At 44.5% G+C, this 21151-nt stretch overlaps 1 protein-coding gene across 11 annotated transcripts in view; it reads right to left on the bottom strand.

Moving 5' to 3' along the window:
* Fgfr1 (fibroblast growth factor receptor 1) overlaps positions 1-21151 on the bottom strand; it is a 53368-nt gene that overhangs the window by 10901 nt on the left and 21316 nt on the right. For 3 of the 11 annotated variants that reach the window (XM_076853857.1, XM_076853853.2, XM_076853854.2), the window contains exons 3-6: positions 5525-5791; positions 4107-4196; positions 3656-3828; positions 738-861 (exon numbers count right to left, since the gene is read on the bottom strand). In XM_076853857.1, coding sequence (XP_076709972.1) covers positions 738-861; positions 3656-3828; positions 4107-4196; positions 5525-5791 — 654 coding nt within the window. Of the gene's footprint in view, positions 1-737; positions 862-3655; positions 3829-4106; positions 4197-5524; positions 5792-20992; positions 21057-21151 lie in introns of those variants that run through there. The other 8 variants (XM_076853858.1, XM_076853855.2, XM_076853856.2 and 5 more) reach the window with 4 other exon arrangements.

Raw genomic sequence — 21151 nt, 5'->3', positions numbered from 1 at the left:
GTCTTCTAGCCCCAAGCCCTCAGGAACCTCCTCTCTGAGGCAATGTACCCACATTCACAGACACAGTTAAATTCTTGTCTACATGAAGAACCCTGCAACTCAGTCACATCCCCAGTCTACCTGTAACATCCACAGCCTACTTGTCAACTAGAATCATAGTCACTCAGACTCTTGCTGTCCCGAGCATATGGCAGCATCAACCAAGAGCTTGTCAAAAACTAGAATCTAAGACCTACGTGAGACCTCTGGGACCACAATCTTCTTAGAATATACTGTCAAAGCCAGGGCAGGATGCTGGCTGTGACATTGCACCCCAAGATCTCGGGAGCGTGAGATCCAGATCTTCTAGAAGAACTGGGCTGCAATCATAGCCCCAAGAGGCATGGTATTCCTCTTGGAGTCTCCTGTGATGCCCCAGAGTGGGTATGTGCTGTGATTCTACATTCACAGAGTGTCTGGCCTCACTAAGCCTCAAGGTTATGTGCTAACATTATGCTACATTTAGCATCAATGCACAAGCCACATCTTTCAGGATGGACCATCAATAGCATCTTCTGCTCCACAGTAATATATAGCTTTCAGATGTATCTTTGTCTGACCTTCTTCACTCTATTTTGTAGACTAGAAAAGTCAGGCTTAGTAAGGGAAGTGCAGTGCTACGTGCTATCTAGGAATCCTGTGTTTGCCAGCCCCTGCCCTTTCCTCCAAGCCTACTCCTGCCACTTTGGCTGACTTACCCACGACGTCGAGCTGATAGGTGTGGTTAATGCTGCCATACTCATTCTCCACAATACAGGTGTAGTTGCCTTTGTCTGAAGGTACCACAGAGTCCATTATGATGCTCCAGGTGGCATAACGGACCTGCAGGGATACATGCCAAAGGGTTCCATTGAGGGTCTAAAGGAGAATGCAGGTGAAAGCCACAGGGTGGTACTGGTAACCCATAGCACAGCCCCTTCCATCAGAGCAGGCAGCATGTGGCCCCAGGCTGCAATGTTAGCCAGAACCAAGTAGAAAGGGCCCACCCATTTACCCATTTATACTCAGAGAGAACATATCCTGCAAAATGGCAGATGGGTCTGAGAACTCTGAACATCTTCACTGTGGCATTTAAGGCCAGCCATGATGTGGGCAAATGTGCTTTCTGCACTCTCTCCCCAATTCACTAGGAACCTTTCCAATCTGCACTTCTGTCCATTCCATTCTTGTGCCATTCTTGTGCTCTCCTCCTAAGAGAGCCTCCTTAATAGTTCTTGGCTGCCTCTGACACTTCATTTCAAAACCCATCTCTGCCTCAAGTTGAATATCTGGTCAGATCTGTTCTCATCCTTTCCTCTTCTGCATCTCCACTGAAGCACTAATCATGGTCTCATTTTAAAAATAGCTTCTCATGGACATCTGCCCTCTTATTAGACCAGAATATCTTTATGGGCAGGAATGCTATGTTGTCCCATCTGAAACACAGTAACTTGCAGACAGTAAGTGCTTGGTGAATGAACTTAAAAACCTTTTCCTATTCTTTCTGGTTCCCTCTGCTTAGAAAAGAAGCTAGGTGATATGAAAGTTAAACATTATCAGAGACTCTGAAGAAGGGCTTAAGACAAATATGTTCTTCCTATAAATATAAACGGACAAAGGATATAACAGAATTTACCAGAGGAAATGAAAATTGCTTATTAACATGAGACTTCTAATTTTATTAATAAGGAAAACAGCACACACACACACAAAAAAAAAATAAAAAAGAAGAAGAAGGAAAAGAAAATCTATGGCTTGAGAGGCAGGAGGACTACCAGTTCAAAGCCAGCCTCAGCAAAAGCAAGGCGCTAAGCAGCTCAGTGAGACCCTATCTCTAAATAAAATACAAAATAAAGCTGGGAATGTGGCTCAGTGATCAAGAGCCCCTGAGTTCAGTCCCTGGTTCCACCTCAACCACCGCAAAAAAAGAAAAAAGGAAAAAACTTTTTATCTTAATCTGTTGGCAGAGGTCTAGTAAACTTGTCGTTCTCATACTCTACTATGGGAAGGTGAATTAAATTTCCCCTTTTAAGAAAGTAATTGGGGCTTGGAGATACAGCTCAGTAAGAGAGTATATGCTTAGGAAGTGCATGGCCCTGGATTGAATCTCCAGCCTACAAAAAAAAAAAAAAAAAAAAAAAGCTGTAGTAATTGGGTAATATGAATCAATAGCTTAAAAAACACTCACACCCTTTGACCTGAAAATTTCATTTCTAGCAGTCTGTCCTAAGGCCACACATTTCAAAATGCTGATTATATCTTCTGTAATATTTACATTAGTGAAAAACTAGAAAATATCTAATAGCTCAAAATTGTTAATTAAAACTATAGGGTATTTTTACAATGGAACCTTCCTTCCTTCTTTCCTTTTCTTCTTTCTTTTCTTGGTACTAGGGATTGAATCCAGGGCACTTTACTACTGAGCTATATCCCCAAACCTTTTAAAAAATATTTTGATGCACATCTGTAATTCCAGCAGCTTCAGAGGCTAAGACAGAAGAATTGCAAATTCATGAGGCCCTAAGCAACTCAGCAAGACCCTGTCTCAGAATAAAAAATAAGGGGTTGCGGATATAGCTTGGTTGGTAGAGTACATGTACAAGGCCCTGGATTCAATCCCTCCCCCCACAAAAAAAGTTCTTTTTAAAAAAAAAAAAGAATAAAAAGGGTCTGGGGCTGTAACTCAGTGGTAGAGCGCTTGGCTGTCATGTGTGAGGCACTGGGTTCGATCCTCAGCACCACATAAAAATAAATAAAAGAAAGGCCCATTGACAAATTAAAAACGGTGGGGCGGGTGAAGGGCTGGGGGTGGGGCTCAGTAGTTAAGTGCCCCTGGATTTAATCACTGGTACAAAACAATACAAAAATTAAAAATCGGAGACAGGGTCTTGCTAAATTGTGGATGCTGCTCTCAAACTTGGGATCCTCCTACCTAAGCCTTCCTAGTAGCTAAAATTATAGGGGTTCACCCCCATGCTTGGTTATAATAAAATATTTCAAAAAAAATTTTAATTATAGATGGACACAATACCTTTAGTTTATTTATTTACTTTTATGTGGTGCTAAGAATTGAACCCAGTGCCTCACCTGTGTGAGGCAAGCGCTCTACTACTGAGCTACAATCCCAGCCTATAATGAAATCTTTTTAAAAAAAAATTTTTTTTATTAGTGCTTTAGTTATAATGGAATCTTAAGTAAATCACGAAAAATTACTGTTCAAACACTCATGCTTGAAAAAGACTCATAGTGTTGTTGCCTCTCAATAATTATAATTTCTTATAATAGGAAATTATACAACATGATCAATTTTGTTAAACTGCTATACACATAAAAAAGATTTTAAAATTTATTCACATTTTTTTAAGATTGAAATTTTTAAAAATACATTACCATTATAGTTAAAAAAGCATTATTTGAAACAATTAAAGGGGGCTGATGGTATAGCTGTTCAGTGGTAGAGTGTGTGTTTAGCACGCACAAGGCCCTGGCTTCCATCCTTAGTACCAAAAGCCTCAACAAAAAAACAAACAAAACACTAATTAAAGGCATGTAATAAGTAAGAATCATCTATCTCAGCTCTTCCATTCCCTTTTCTCAAACTTTTCTGCTGTTCATATCTGTGTATACACACGAGTACCTTGTAGCCTCCAATCCTGTGGTCAGGTTTGAATTCTTTCCCATTTTTCAACCAGCGCAGTGTGGGGTTAGGTGTCCCACTGGAAGGGCATTTGAACTTCACTGTCTTGGCAGCTGGCACTGCATGCAATTTCTTTTCCATCTTTTCTGGGGATGTCCAATATGGAGCTACGGCTGCCCAGGGAAAGCCAAGAGAGACAAGAGGGATGGGGGAGAGGGATGGTCAGGCTCTGGGACAAGGTCTGGATAGGACCTGGAGGCGCCCCACCCATCTGCCCAACCCTTGAGAGCAGTGCCCAGCAATTATCAGAACATTTAAAGGGAGGGCAACTAGGCACCATGACCCTGGGTGCCCTCTGCTTCTTCCTTCCTGCTTCAATCAAGCTTCCCCCTTCCTGCTTAAACCCAACTCCCAGGCCCCAAAGGCAGTAAGGAAGGAAACAGTGTCTCACGCATACGGTTTGGTTTGGTGTTATCTGTCTCTTTCTCCTCTGAAGAGGAGTCATCATCGTCATCGTCATCCTCCGAGGAGGGGAGTGCATCTACAGGAAGAAGAAGGGGCACTGAAGGTCCTTCTGAGGCACCTCTATTCCATCCACAACAACAGTCACCCCCTTAAGGCTTGTAGAGTCATAAATGAATCCAGCCACCCCTCCTCATGAGGACTCCCAGTCCCACTTTTCCCTTGGTGACAATCTTTCAATGGGACGGAAACTAAAAACTGTGTGCTCCAGTGCTGTCTCCTCCCTTCCTCAACCCATTGCACTGCCCCTCTCTGCCCAGAAGCCTCTCCTCTGAATGCTCCACCAGAAGCAGCTGTTCCTCTAACTTAACTCCATCCTGCACTCAGAGGCCCTCTCTCTGCTCATGGCACCACCTGATTGCCCTGGGTGTCACAGTAGCAAGCCAAGGAACCTACATCCTTCTTTAGACTGCCAACCCCTGGGAAATACAGGCAGATTGAGGCACACTGTGGCTAGGAGCTATTTTCAAAGTCATGGTTCCTTGGCATGGCTCTGCTAAGGTTTGGGAGATGCCCTTTTAACCACAGCAGATGGGGAGCCCACCACTACCAACATCTCTGCTCAACAAGTATCCACCCCTTAAAAGAACAGGCTTCACACCCATGTGGTCAGCAACAGGGCTCATGCCAGAGCTTTTTCCAGTCCTTCTGGCACTTTGGGGGATATGGAGGGAAATAAAGAAGGCAAGTCCCTCAGTAGTGGGGCAGGTTCTCAGTGATGTCTGGGAGGAGGTGCCAAGTCTGCATCCTGGGGTACACAAACGGCTTTACTTCCTTGGATGGTAGTTTTGTGAAAGTCACAATCTAAAGGTAGTAGATTCCCAAAGTCACAGAGCTCTCTGGCTGCTCTGGCACAGCTCCAAGAGCTGGTTGGCAGGTATTTCTGTAAAGCCTGTGGACATGGTGCATCTGGATGGGTCCTTCCCATCACAGCAGGGACTCACCACATATTCTGGGGCTCTAGTCACTAAGCTCAGTATCAAGTCCAAGTGGCAAGGTAGTGGCAGGGTGGAAGCTGGCTGAGAAAGAACCACTTAGCATCCTGGTGATCTGGGTAAGTTGTGGTAGGAACATCGTAGGCTCTTAACATCCCAAGAGCATCAGCCACTCCTCTGAAGTAGGTCTTAGAAGCCCCACATTTCTGGCCTGTGGTCTGCCCTACCTGGTCACCCCTTTGAGAGCTAAGCCACGCGGCGGGCAGGGAGCAATGTTAGTGGGCAGCAGTTTCTGAAGCAGAGTGGGGGCAGATCATGGCAGGGAAGGAGGTTCACCTCCCCCTGAAACTAGCAGAGAGAGTCAGAGGGGTGGGTCCAGGGGGGAAGGCAAGGATAGGGATTGGCTACCAACCTGAGACATTGACGGAGAAGTAGGTGGTGTCGCTGCCAGAGGGGCTGCTGGTCACACAGGTGTAGAGGCCAGAGTCAGCGGGCACGGAATCCCGCACCTCCACCTCCTCCCCTGTGATGCGGGTACGGTTGCTTTCCACCAGCTGTACCCCGTCACGCAGCCAGTTGATGCTCTGCACATCGTCCCGCAGCCGACAGCGAAGCTGCAGCAGGTCACCAGGGTGGACCAGGAGGGACTCCACTTCCACAGGGGCTCCCCAGGGCTGAGCTGCAGCCACCCACGGGGGCCAGGAAGAGGAATCAAGAGGGGAGAGGAAGGAGGGGAGAGACAAAGGGAGTTACGCTAGCCACAGCGAGCAGCGACCTCCCAGGCCTCACTCACCCCAGACACACAGCTGGGGAGGCAGGGATTGGAAGCAGCTGGCTACCTAGGACCCCAATGTCCTCTTCTCCACCCCACTCCTCCAAAAGTCAAAGGAAGAAAGAGGCAAAGTTAGGAAGCGGCTGCAGCAGCATTAAGCGAATCACACTTCATTCCCCCCTATCCTAAGGGGAAAGTTGGCCTTCACCAGGACTGTGTCCAGGGTGCCCCCTCCCCACACCCTCAGCTCTTCATCAGGAATGGCCACTTCCCAAGAGGAACACCCCATTTCTCTTGGCTAGGTCAGACTCACCCCTCTCCCTAGTGACAGCTGAGTAAGTGCTGCTCCTCAAAAATCCAGCAGCCCCCTCCACCAACACCCACTTTGGGAGAAGGCCCTGGGTTCACAGGGTTCAGTGAGGGTGGGTATCTGGCCCCCCAGTGAGTCAGATGTGAATGTGAGAGGGACAGCCCAAGGAGAGGTCAGCTTAGGGGAGCCTCCAGCTAACAGGTGTCGGCCCGAGGATTTGGAGCTTTTGCCTATATTAGGAACGGGGCCTGCAGCTGCCACAAAACCCACACTTGCTCTGGCAGCAGAAGCTGCTGCACACAAAGCCCCTTTTTCTCCTCATCCCACTGCCCGGACTCACCCTCTCATGTGTGTGCCACCTTCCTCCCTATAACACACTGTCACACATCCACCCCACCCCACCCCTCACTTCTTTTCTGGACAGCGGCTTTAGACCTGGCCAGAGTGTCCATGGCTCACAAGATCTGATGTCACCAAGAACACCCATCCCTCTCCTGAGAACTTGCTCACTCTTGCTAGCAAGAAGGCCGGTGATCCCAATGAATCTAGGAACCTACCATCCCAGACTAATAACTGCCCTTCACTAATGGGGGAGGGGAGAAATAAAGTTCCCACTTGCTTTTAGGGTGTACATGCATTCTGCTGGCCTCTGGCTTCCACCACAAGAAACCACTGGGTGCCTCTCACACCTGCCACCTGACCTACAGCTCCACACCTGCTCACCGAAAGAGGCTCAGGAGGAACTTGTCACAGATCCACAAGGCCCTGAAGCACAACATGCTATTCTAATCTGCTACTGCCCCATCATCTGCAGGGCCCATGTCTTTGCCTGGCTCTCTCCATACACTCTCCAGTGCTTGGCCTGGCAGGGACCTCCTTCTGGAAGCTGCTTCTCCCTCCCACTCTGATGCCATATTGACTTTCAGATCTCTAGCTAGCACCCCACCTGTCTTGTGCCTGGCACCCAAGAGCTATTTAATAAATGCTTGCTGAATAAATGCCACAGATAGGGTCTCTTCGTTGTCTCTTGGTCTCTTCGTTGTCTCTTCTCTTCTCTGAATCCCCTTTTTTCCTTTGCCCCACCCCTCATTTTAATGAGTCTTTTTCTGAAGTCTACCACATATTCTCAGTAAAATCCTTAGAAGTAAAAATGTATGGGGTTATGGCTCAGTGGTAGAGCAATTGCCTAGCATGTGTGAGGTACTGGGTTTGAACCCTGGCACCACATAAAGATAAACAAATAAAATAATAATGTGTCCATCTATAACTAAATGTATGTATGTATGTATGTATGTACGTATGTATGTATATATATATACACACACACACTTAAAAAAATGAATGTCTAAAGCCAGACCTGGTGGCACACTCCTATCATTCCAGCTACTCAGGAGGCTGGGGCAGGTGGCTTGCTTAGCTCAGGAGTTCAAGGTCAATCTGGGCAACACAGCAAGACTCACTTTAAATACGAAAATAAGAGAGAGAGACAGACAAACAGACAGACAATGGGTGTCAACATTGCAAACTACCAGAGGCTCAGTTTTCTTCCAAGGGGACTTGTACCCTGGCCACTTCAATTCAAGGTTTGTATCATAAATCTAGGCTCATCAGAAATGGGGGTGCTATTTTAAAAGGGCTCGGAAACTACTAACCTAGCACACATTTATTTTTGTGAATCCGGTGAAGGGAAACACCACAAAGGTGAGCAGAACACAGAGTTGATTAAAAATAAGCTTTTGTGGGTCTTAGAAAAAGTTATTCTTTCCATTTTTAATGATTTGTGGTTTTGCCAAATGAAGGCAGAAGAAAAGCAGTTTGGGACTCGATCCTTAAAGGAAAACAGCAGACACTCCTATTGATCAAATCTTACTTCCCTCAAGTGACCTCACTTATTAAATATTTTGTAGCTCGTGATCTGCATCAGCCGTTGGTCAACAGTGAACTCAAATTCTTAGACTCTGGCATCACACAGACTATTTCAACAGGTCCCAGAGATGAAAAGTAGTTCACAAAGACAAAAATCACAGCAAGGAGAACACTCAGACACTTGTCCCCAAGAGAAAGTAGCCAAGGGACCTGGCCCTGCCTACACCCACTCTGGCTTGGTCTCAACTAGAATGTGCAAACAAAACTCTCCTACACAATCTATGAAAAAACCTCAAGAACCAGCTTTCTTTTCTCCTGATACAACCCTTTGGATCCTGGATCTCTTCCAAATGTGTCTCATTTGTTTCATTCTTTCCCATTCCTGGTTCCATCTTGGGATAACCTCCTATGTGGTCTTTCTGGTTACAGTTCAGACTGGCCCCACCTTTTCTCCTCATCCAGACCCAGATCCCAGTCATGAATAGGCTAGTATCTATATCCCTATTGGCCTTTAAGTCTTCCCACATCTCTTCCACCTGTTCTGTCCCACCTTCTCTCCCTAACAGGAGCCTTCCATTTTAAGTCTAGGAGTTCTCTGCCCTGAATACATCCTCCCCTCTATACAACTAAGCTTCTGCTGACAAATATCAGCATCTCTCTAGAGTCCTCCTGCCCTAGACTACGCAAAGTCCACCATCAAAAAAGCCCACCAATGCCGGGCACGGAGGCACAGGCCCATAATCCCAGCAGTTTGGAAGGCTGAGACAGGAGGATTGCGAGTTCAAAGCCAGCCTCAGCAATGGTGAGGCGCTAAGCAACTCAACTGTCTCTAAATAAAATACAAAATAGGGCTGGGGGTGTGGCTCAATGGTTGAGTGCCCCTGAGTTCAATCCCTGGTGCCAAAAAAAAAAAAGCCCACTAAGTTTTCAGTCTATATTAGTGTCTCTATTCTTAATTTTCTGTAAAATGGTTGCTAACTGAACCACATAAATTCACACTCAATTATATTACTGTCTTATATTTTTTAAAAAACATCAGAGATAATTCACACTATAGAAATTCACCCATTTGAAGTGTACAATTAAATGGTTTTTGGTACACTGTCTCATGGTATCCAGGAGGGACTGGGTTCCAGGAAACTGGACCCCGTACCCCTATACGAAAATCTGAGGATGCTCAAGTCCCTTGTATAAAATGGCACATCATTTGCATACAACCTTGATACTTCCCCTCCTATACTTTAAATCACCTCTAGATTAATCATTTGATTAACCACCTAATCAAATATAAATCATTGTTATACTGTATTATTTAGGGAATAAAAACCAATACTTCCTCAATACTTCCCATCCCAGGTTGGTTGAATTCATAAGTACAGAAACCACAGGAACACACAGCGGGCTGTGTATTCAGAGTTGTAAAACCATCAACACAACTTGACTTAAGAATATTTTTGCAAGACCAAAAGAAACCCTATACCCACAGAAGTCACCTCCCATCTCATACCCCACCACTGATCTGCTTTCTATCTTTATGGATTTATCCATTCTCCATATTGGTGAAATCATACAATAGATAGTGTTTTGTGGACTGGCTTCTTCCACTTTGCATAATGTTGCAGTACTTTATTCCTTTTAATGGCCTACAAATATTCCACTGTAGGGATATACCACTTGCAGTCATCTGAATGTGTTCTTTCTTAATTGTCAAAAATGTCCATGTCTTATCATGTACAACCATAGAAACGTAAGGTTGTGCTGCAATTGTGTACAATGAATCAAAGTGTATTCTGCTGTCATATATACCTAATTAAGATAAATTAATTAATTTTTAAAAAGTTCATGTCTTGCCTTTCTTAAGAATAAGCAAGCAACCCAGAGCAAGATTACCTATTCTCCAGCAGTACCCAACAATGTCAGAAACACAGAAACTACTTGATAGGTCTTCAACTAAATTTAGCATCTGGCAAAAGCTAATTCTTAGAGGAATCAAAAATCAGCCTAAGGCTCTAAGGTATTTGTGGCTTGTTCAGTGCTAGCGTGCCCTTGAGTATGTGTCAGATTCTCTATTTACAACGCAGGGATAATGCCACTTTCTTTTAGGAGGTGATGAAATGGTAGCCAACCACTTATTTTATGGTGGGTCCTACTTCTGCATTGCTGCCCTGTTCAGTGACCCTGACCTTGACATTGTCCTATGAAAGGTGGCTTATTCCAGTGCATTACTGATCACCAGCAGCCCACAACTTAATTAAGTCACCATTTCCCATTCCTTTTTGTTTTTTCCAGTGTCCCTCACGTTTTGACCTCTTTGGAGAAAAGGTCCTCCATCCCTGCTCTAGTTTAAAGCAGCTGGTCTTTCTCTGGTCAAGACCAACAGGCTAGGCTAGACATGTCCTTGGGTGTCTATTAGCAAGAGATGAGCTAACTGATGCTTTTATTGAGCTGGCCATGAAAGGCGAAGAAAAGAAAGCCATTTTATTGCTCAGCCACTTGAAGCCAACATTCCAACCCTGGAACAATCTGATTCATTAGAATCAGGTACAAGGGTTGTCCTCAATACATACAATAGGGATGCTTGAGGGAAGCTGCAGACCTAAACACTTGCTTTATGTATCTTATTTCCTGAGAGATGAAGCGGGGATGGAGGCTGGAGACCATGTGGTATCTGGATGCCATGGTGACCCAGCCTGAGGCTGAAAATGTTTGACTGTGAGTCAATTTATAATGTTCACTATTACAAGCTCCGGATGCCATGTGTTTAAAAGTACACTGTGGAAAAAAGGTGCATTGTGCTTGATGCCAACAGAATGGAGTCTTGTTATCATTGGGAGTGGGAAGGTTAGGGACAGGGTCTGACTTCACATGAACATCCTGAGAGGACTCAGGCTGCTGACTTCATTTCCAAAGCCCTGATTAACTCTCTAGAAAACAGGAGAGAACAAAGGCTCTTACTTAGCTGCTGAATAGGAAATGGAGGACATGCCTAGTCCTGAGACAAGTGCCTGGGACAGTGTGAAGGTGGAAACTCATGAAGGTTGGATCCAGGGCTCCTTGCATTGAGAGTGAAAGTGATTCATTCATGAATCCTATCCTGCTTCTCTAACAGAGCCTCTCTATCCCCTGCAGTAGGATAGAGAGGGGACCCACAATTTTCAGTAATCCTTAAGGGAACTGCTAGAAAAGATAAGAGGTAGGGATGGAGGGGGGCCTTCCCATGGTGTTTCAAATTTAGGAACATGATAGATTAGTGTTAATGAAGCACTAGTGAGTCCTCCCTCCCTTCCTACTTGCCGCTCACATACTGCAGCTGTGCAATTCCCAACAAGCCAACAGGTGTGGCATTTTGTTGAAGGCAAGACTGGCCAGAAATCTCCCACTAGTCGTTTAGCAGGAGGTTCTACCCTGGGTACATCAGATCAGCTCTAAGCTCTTGATTATAAATCTCTCTGAGTTCTGCCAGCTATGGCTACTGCGCAGAGTCGGGGAATGGAGCCTGTAAAAGGCACAAAGCCCATACACACCTTGTTATTCTTATGAGGATGAGACCCCAGTCCCTGAAAATCCAAGAAGACAGGAAACTGTCTTCAAAATAGTTATGATTAGGTGTGTCTGTGCAAGAAGAAATGGGTTCAACACCCAAGACATGGTTAAGACACCCAAGACATGTCTTAGCCTAACTGGGGTGATAAGATGCACACAACAACTTGATATGTATGATGCACTTTATATTGCAACACGAGACAACTGGAGAATACAAGAACTAAGTACAAGCAAATCCAGCACAGGGTCTTAAGTTACACAACTTTTAAAAAAAAAATTTCAGTAGTCAGAGCAAAGTGGGACAAAGTTGGCAGGGAAGGAGGACAGCAAAGAATGAAATGCTTCTGAGCAAGGCTGTGCCTTTGTATGAAGCCTGACTACAAGGCCTGTTTGGAACAGAAGGTTTATGATAGAAAATAGGAGAGGGGTAGGGGCAAAAAGATTTCAACTTGTAAGGCCAGGAATATAACAGAGCCACTGAAGAAGTCCCCGGGAACACATCTCTTTGCAGAAATTATAAATGCAGGCCATTCATGCCACAGGGACAAACATACCTGAAAATGTATTTTGAAATACCACTTCACCAGCCCTGGTCTCATAACAGCCAATTTGATTTGGAGGTTATCCATCTCCAAATCCCACAACTTAACATGACCCCAGTGAAGAACAACAACATATTTGCATAGCACTTTGCAATTTGCCACATACCTTCCCATACATTATCTAGTGATCCTTAAACAACTGTGTAGACAGGAATACAATACTGGCTAATATTCACCGTGGGTGGACTATACCCCTTATACTCTGCAAAGCTCTTCTCACAGACCATCTTATTTCATCCTCATAGCAGCCCTTTGGGGTTGATTCTCTTCTATTGTGTATCTGGAGGAGTTTGCTTACTATATGCCTAGCACAATTCTCAGCATGTGTTAACTCTTCAGAACCCCACAGCCACCCTGTGAATTAGGTACTGTTATTATTCATATTTCACAGAGGAGAAATTGAAGCACAAAGGTTCAGGATTTGACCACGATGGCACACCTAAGTAGTAAATGACAGAGCTGGGATTTAAACTCAGTGGACTTGGTTCTTCAGAATTCACACACCCAGAATCTGGCTCTATCACTTTGAAAGGCAGCCTGTACCTTCACTGTATCTTTACAGACTTCTGGAGAATGATGAAGCCCTTCTGGTTCAGCCCATTGATCCTGTGTGATGGTACCCAGATCTCCTACCTCCTCAGTGGAATTCTTATCCTCTCTCCTTTCCTTCATCCCTTCAATCCCATAGCTCATCTAACAACCACTACCTTATAATGGAATGCTAACAATTTATAAATATACTTTTCTGCCCATGCTCACTGACCTCTTGGAAGAGGTTTGGCTGTCCACAATGGCAGGTGAGGAAATGCGGGGTGGGATGCACTACCAGTGCCCTCCTTGGCTACCACAGCTTTATCTGTTACAACAAGTATACTCATGATCATGTCACTCCTGTTCATTCTCTTTTGAACATAAGAAAACAGAGTTTGAGAGACTTCTCCCAAAGTGATCGGCGATGACCCAGATGACAGGCCTGCTGAGTCCTGGGTCCCTCTGCAGCGCTTCTCACCCAGGGTGGTCCAGCAAAGCGCTGCCTCAGCATGTGAGTGAGAGGCAACCCACACCAGGCATGCAGGGCACTGCCTCTGCCACAGGTAGAAGGCAGCATGGCCCTCCCTCTTCGCTCCCTGGCTGGATCCCTCAGTCACCTGACACCATTCCTCTTCTCAAGGCCCTCACCCTTGATTATGGCTTACAGCTGATGACCTCTGATGACCCACTGAGAAGATTAAGAACATTAGGCAAAGGGGCTGGTCAACCCTCCCCTTGGGCCAGCTCTTTGGATCACAAGTCCTCAAAGAGGTCTCATGCTGCCTCCTGTCTCTTCATGCTGTGACAGCCCAGAATTTATTCCTTCCACCAGAACCCTGAGTTGCTGAGCTACCTCCCCTCCCCCACCTCATCTGGCCAAATCTCTGGGTTCTTTACTGCCCCTTCCTCCCACAAGAGACCTTGCTTCTCCTAAAATACCTTTCTTCTCTCTTCTCTCTCCAACAATCTCTCCATCATGTCCCCAGATCTTCAAGCTCACCTATCTGAGATTTGTAGGTGAACTACATTCTTCACTCCATTCTTAATGTACTTTTCCCCTGGCCTTGAAAATGTTCATAGCTTCATCTTGTACTTGATCTTGTTGCCTAGCCATCAGGTTGGTCCACACATCCCTGTCTTAACTCCCTACTGGGGTCAGGAATAGCTGCTACATTGGATGGGACAAAGGGTTTCTTACTTAAGCTTTGAGCAGCTCACCCCTCAACAAACCAGACTTGGCTTGTTAGCATGATGACTCAGGGTAGCAATTTCTGTCATCTCCGATAAATCCCTTTGATTTCGAATTTCTGGGTTAAGAAAATTAGGGGAGAAAGGCCATCCTCTTCAGTAACATGGGGGAACTGGTGGTCTAGGAATGTTTACAGTCTTGGCACAAGCTCCCCAGAGATAAATGAGGGGGCAATTGTGGGTGGGGGAGGAACTCAGGGTGGCTTTGAAAGCAACTTAAAAGGAACACAGAACAGCGCAGCGGGGCTCCGGGGGCCCTCTGCAGAGGTTTTTTATTACGTTATTTTGGCTTTGAAATGGAACTGAAAACTTACTTGAGTCTGGCAAGACCAGGCCAGAGCCTCTCACTGAAATCCTGGATAACACCCATCATCCCATAGGGTTGGGATATCGAGAGAGAGAGAGAGAGAGAGAGAGAGAGAGAGAGAGAGAGAGAGAGAGAGAGAGAGAGAGCCTTAAAGGTAAGGAACTCCCTGAACTTATCCACAATACAAGGGAAGTCCCCCCAATACAAGGGAAGCTGCAGAAATGAGGAACACATATCTTGTGGGTGGCAGGAAGAACAGGACAGAGACAGGTGTGTGTGGCAGGAGAGACAGGAACACCAAATCAATTAGCAGGGTCTGATGCCCAGATCAGCAGCATTCACCAGTCGCCCGACCCAGGGGATTTGGAGTAGGGTGCCTTTTTTTTTTTTTTTTTTAATAGAAAAAAGGGAAAGGAGTAAGAAGGAACATTTTGCATGCAAATGGGCCACTGCCAGAAGAGCCCATTAAAATGTAAAAACTCCACATTCAGCCTGACAAAACGGTGCAAACTGCTGTGTTTGCCAGAGGGGCAGCAATAAAGCTCACAACAAAGGGGCCGAGGAACAATGGCGGGCTGAATGGCCTCAGTCAGCAGGTCCCCTCGCACGTTGCCATGGGGACCCCACCGGGGCTTACTAAAGGTATTTCCTGAGGAGAAAGGCAGCGCACACATGCCCAGGCAGCCCGGCTAATCCTGACAGGAAGCCATCGCCATTCAGCAGCCCAGGGGCTTGGGGCTGGAGTTTTGTTTTGTTTTTATTAAAAAAAGATTTTGGTCTTTTGTATGTCCCACCTCGTCACTGTAATTTAGTGCAGAGCCGCCTGTGCTGGGTAAAGCCACAGCCAGGGCCCTGTGACTGCCCCATGACCCCCCAAAACCAGCTCCCCAAGAACTGAGCTGGCGCAGGAAGCATGCAGAACCCCACTTGTCAGCTCCAGACTGAGAGAGTTTGTGTCAATCTTAAAACACATAGGAAGCCTGAGTGTTAATATGCTGCAATGTACCCGAATTGAATTTGGGGTTCAAACTTCTGTTCCTGGGTTCATCTGATGCCTCCTTCCTGTCCGTATTTTGAATCCCTAGGGATTTGGTCCCCTTCCCCCAACTGGTATCAGCGTCCCCCACCTCCCACTTTGGGAGAACCTTCTCAGCTTGAAGGACTGTAATTAAGTGATTAACAAAGGAATGCACCCAAGAGTAGTCTTAAAAAGAAATCTCCTTTCTTTCCCCAGCAAAAGTTCAGGGCCCCAATTATTTACTGATAACACCTTAAGCTAGGTCAAAAATAAAACTGACTCCACCCATTTTCCAAAAAGATTCCCAATAGACTTTGTTTCTCTCCCTCCAATCTTATCAGCAAGAAAGAACTCAGAGGGAGTGAAGGTGGATGCCCTGCAGCTATGGGGAAGGGCAGTCAAGGATCACAGCTCCTAGAAGTTTGTGTCACCATTTCTCATTTGGCACCAGAAGAATCCAGCCTTGGCAGATTCAGGGAAGAGAGCCAACAACACAGCTGGCGGTGGAGACAGAAACTCCCGTGTGACAACTGCCCCCTAGGACACAGTTTAGAGTAAATTAACATTTCCTAAGCAACTCATAAATGGAAAGGGCCTCTCCAACAGAGTCTAAAAAATGAAGGGGGCACAGCTTCTTCGCTGTGATTCGAACCCAGGTCTGAGTTTGAAAATCCCATGATCTTGCAGCTAGACCTTTCCCAAAACATGTTTTGAACCTCGCATTTTAGATAGAATCACAGAGGATGATATTTTATTTTGAAGGCAATGCAGACTGCCCAGCAACTACCATGAACATCTTGGGAAGCTTTGAAGACCATAACTAGATGGGTTCTACTTTGGGACAAGGAGCAAGAGTCTGCTCAATGATGGGGAACTCTTTAAAAGCTGGTATGGGCAATTTATGTGGACTGTAGGTCAGGTGAAGGTCTTATTCCTGCCTTTAAAAAAAAAAAAATCACGCCCTAAACTCAAAGCAAAAGTATAACTGGTCACCAACTGATAAAATGCATAAGAACAAACTTCTTCCACTAAAATGTTAGCTTGAGGTGGGGGAAGGGAGGGGTGTGTGTGTGTGTGTAGGGGTCCTGCTGTAGGAGGGGAGTTCAGACCCTCCTACCACTGGCCCAAAGCCCAGGCCTCCCAGCCATGTGTCTGCAGCTGCGACCTGTCATGCACTTCCTGGTCTGGGTTCTGTAATGGAAAGATCATTAAGAGTGGGGGAGGGAGGAGAGCGAGATGAATCAACAGTGAAGAGGTAACCCTGCAGCTCCCACTCTCCGCTGCGCTCTGACCTTAAAGTCCGGTCAGGTTCCTTAAAGAAAAGAATGTATTGCCCTGCCCCCACCTCTCTCACCCCGAGGCCCTCCCCAGGCCCTCCCCAGCCTCTCAGAGGGCTGCCCCTCCCCCAGGCTCAGCGGTGCTGATTTGGGGAAGGAAACGCCAGCAGCTGGCCAGGAAAAACTTGTCACTCCCTAAACTTGCTGATGCATTAGTAGAGGCCTCAGCTGTTTGAATGTACCTTATGGACCCCCCAAACCACAATAGGTGTGCTGCATTGCACAAGTCACCAGGACTCTCAGCACCCCAACATTCTGCCAGCCCCACACCCCCATCAGGTCTCAATCCTGTGATGGTGGCTCTGGGTGGCCTGGGTCAGAGCCCTGCCTAAGGCCTACTCCCAGGTGGGGAAAGGAATGATTTCTTCCTAAAGTAACATTTTTCTCAATGTAAAGAAATGGCCTGGGCTGGGGGTGGGGCTCAGTGGTAGAGAGCTTGCCCTGGGTTCCATTCTCAGCAGAACCCCCCTCCCCACAAAATAAAGCTCTTATTTTCACTTTAAGAGAATAAAAGTGATAAAACATCCTCTTAAAATGACATAATATAGATGATGGTTCAAGGGGCTGAGGGACAGGAGAAGGAGGGGCTGATTAATAGGTATGTCAATTAAGTTCTAGTGGAATGGTAGTGATGGCTGCACAACAATGTGAACAAATAATACCACATAACTGTACCCTTGACAATGGATAAACTGGTATATTTCATGTTATGTATGTTTTACCCCCCGCAATGGTGATGGGGGTAGACACCAATAGCTTATTAAAAATGTGCTTACTCAGTAAAATAAATTGAGAACCCTACATGGGTTTCAAAATATTAGAAGGGGAATTATACTGGTCCTAAATCTAAAAATATGGGACCAAGGGTCAGTTTCACAGATTTCCAGGCCTGTGGAAACCCAGAAGTTGCTTCATTTATATGCCATCTTCCACATACCAGGTATTCATCATTTAGCCTCCTTCTCTCATGCACACAGCATCAGAGATGAACATTTTACTGTTTTAAGAATTAAACACATAGTTTCCGGGTTTTTCTACTTAGGATATTATGGCTTTCAGGTAGAGCACATAGAAAAATGAACCTGGTGTCTATGTGCCTTTGCTTCCACAGGGATCCAGGACCACTAGAATCCGGGGGAAGAGAGGTCTTTTGCAGAAACCATTTAGTCCCCAACTCAGCTTGAGCCACACAGGTGGCTGTCACTGGCTGGATGCAGCAGAGACAGCATCTGAGTAGAAATCACTCCACTGGGCTAACCTTACCTCTAACCATGTGACCCCAGGCAAGTCACCTTCCTTGACAGCTTCATGATCTGTGAAATGAGGAGGCTGACTTGAAAAGTTTCCTTCCAGCTCTAACCAATGTCCTGGGTTCCAACAGGGCCTTGCTGGATGGAGGAGTGTCATCCACTGACTTCCCCACCTGCCCCCAACCAAGAGCACACTGATGATGGGGGAGGGAACTGTCTCTCCATGTAACTGTCCTTTAAGAAAAGGGAATCTGTTTTGGTCACAGAACTCTGGCCACCAGCACCTTCAATAAATGCTTCTCATCTTCATCTCTTCTAAGACTAGCAGAAAACTCAGTATTATTCAAGAATTCACTTCCGATTCTTTTTTGATGCTAATGGAATACAATCCCATGAGAAAAGTTAGGTCAATAAATTTTTCAAATGCATTGGGAATTTGTGGATAACAAAGAAGGGCTAACCTGATAAAATAAAGACCACTTCCAACCATACCTCTCAGGGTTTTGACCATTCAAGCAGCAAATCATAAGTTTTGGACATCAAGGGGTGAATTTTATTCTAGGTTCAAAGGCTAATTCCTAACAGCAAAGGAAAAAAACTTAATTCCAAAAATAAACCCTCAAGTTTGACCATAAAGGAGCAGATTCCTAAAAGGGTGGAAAACTAACATGCATCCCAAAGATAATGATAATGGACTTAATGCAGGAGGGTGTTCCAGGAAGAGGGTCTCTTTCCTTCCTAGGATGGCTTCTAGAACACTTCCCTATTCCAGTCTCGCCCACGCAGCCCTCCAAGGTGAAAGTACTCATCTTCTCGCACCTCTCCCCACTTTCCAGCCTATCATGCCTTTCTCCTCCCAGAACCTCCAAAGTTCCATCTTCATTCACCTCTTCCCAGCACAGGGGTTAGAGCAGTAGGCATTAGTTTGGCAAAGACCTGATCCTGAACCACTCCACCAATCTGTTAGCTGTTGAACCTTAGCAAGTTTTGAGACTTTGAGCCAGTCTCCTAAGCTGCTAAATGGCAACAATGCCTAGCATATAGATTTTCTGGGTATGGGAATGAATTGAATTTAGAGATTCTCAAAGTGTGGATCCCAGGACTGGAGGCAACAGCATCAACCTGGGAACTTGTTAGTCACCAAGGTTGGGCCCTTTTTCAGACTCAAGAGGACCAAAATGTAGTGATGTGCTTTAACATGCCCTCCAGGGAACACTGAACCAGGGAAATCTAAGGACCACTGTACTGTCTGAGGTAAGAGTTTAATACATGGTAGCACAAACTGTTTCTCATTGATTTTCTTTGTCTTCCTAGCTTTGATTTTTTTTCTTCCTTCCCAGTTTCTTTCTTTTTTTTTTTTTTTTGGTACTAGAGATAGAACCCAGGGGCACTCTACCACTGAGCAACATCTCCAAACCTTTTAATTTATTTTTTTATTTTGAGGCAGATTCTTACTAAGTTGTTGATGCTGATGTCGAACTTGTGATCTTTTGCTTCAGCCTCCCAAGTTGCTGGAATTATAGGTAGGTGCCACAGTACCCCAACAGCTTTTCTTTTTTAAAATTAGAATTTTTAGATATCTTTTTTAAAAATGACAATGGATTGCAATCTACTTGTGAAACCAACTACTTAAAAAGTATTAATATGTCCAAGACATCTGTATATGTGTATGTATATATATGTATATGTATTTACACATACATATGTAAATAGATACACAGTCTCCAAGTTACACTGTTTCAATGTAAGATTTTTCAATTTATCTGTAGGAAGAAAGTGATACACATTTAGTTGAAACTGTGTTTTGAGTTTTATCTATTTTCTGACATGCCCTACACTGGGCATCAACAGTGAGCTGCAGCTTCAGGTAAATAATTGATACTCTGTAGTATACTGGATTCCTGATGTCGGTTTGGATAGATATTTTATAAGTGATATGAGATATTAGACACTTTATTATAAAACAGGCTTTGTGTTACATGATTTTGCAGGCTAAAGTAAGTGTTCTAAGCATGTTTTAAGATCAGCTAAGTAAGTTAAGCTATGATGTTAGGTAGGTTGGCAGTATTAAATGCATTTAACTTAGAATGGGTTAACAAGATGTAACCCCACTATAAGTCGAGGTGCACCTATGTATATACATATAAAAAAAGAGAGATATAAAGTCATGCTCTGTATAATGTTTTGGTCAATAATAAGCCACATATGACAGTGTTCCCATAAGATTATAATTGAGCTGAAAAATTCCAATTTTCAGTGACATTATATCAGTCCTCAAGTCACAGAGTAAGTAACACATCATTCATGTGTTTGTAGAGAAGCTGGTATAACAAACTTACTGTGCTACTAGTCATATAGCACATCCAATTATATACAGTATATAATATTTAATATTGATAATTAACTGGTTTATGGTTTATGATAATACACTTTTAATTGTTATTTTAGTGTGTGTTTATTCTAGTTAAATATAAAAAAGCTTACTTTTTATATTTAATGCTGCTGGCGGCATTATGCCAGCAGAAGCCTCATATATCTCATGTTTTCTGTGTCTTGACTCCATCATTTTCTCTTGTGCTTCATTTAAATCGTGTCATCTCACTCATCACAGCCACAGGAGTAGTGGGCTACACCATGTACACAGATGCACACACTAATTGTCCTATGAGTGTGGGAGGCTGTGCTACATAGGTTTGTGTAAGCGCTCTATGATGGTCCCACTACCATGAAATCTCCTAACTGTGCACCTCTCAGAACATACTGACATCATCAAAGGGACACCCAACTCTGTGTGTGTATACACACTATTATATATACTATAGCATACAGCAGTCAGTCAATTTACACCTTTCCTTTGAGAAGAGGCCATCCTGTCATTTCATATGACCTCGTATAATCTAGGGTTTAATGTCTTTATTTGATGTGGGCTTTGAATATTACTTCTATTTTTTCTTTTGCACCTTTTTATTTTTTACCATCTAGAAAATATTATGTAATTATATTCAAGTTGAAGTCCACACTTTAACTGTTGTAGTTCAAGAACTAACAATATTGATATCACCCGGGAACTTAAAATGCTGATTCCTGGGCCCTTACCCTGCCAAGGACTGCATTTTAACACCATTGGATACTTCTTCTTCTTCTTCTTCTTTTTAATGTATATCCTTTGTGTATTTTAGCGCATTTTACCTTTAAAACAAATTTTGTACAATGTCAAATGTATCTCAGAGTAGTTGAACAGTGGTTTAAAAAAAA

The sequence above is a fragment of the Callospermophilus lateralis genome, chromosome 4 (assembly GCF_048772815.1).
Source record: "Callospermophilus lateralis isolate mCalLat2 chromosome 4, mCalLat2.hap1, whole genome shotgun sequence".
Lineage (NCBI taxonomy): Eukaryota > Metazoa > Chordata > Mammalia > Rodentia > Sciuridae > Callospermophilus > Callospermophilus lateralis.
Note: the sequence above shows the minus strand (reverse complement) of the source record. Positions and strands in the feature narration are given on the sequence as shown.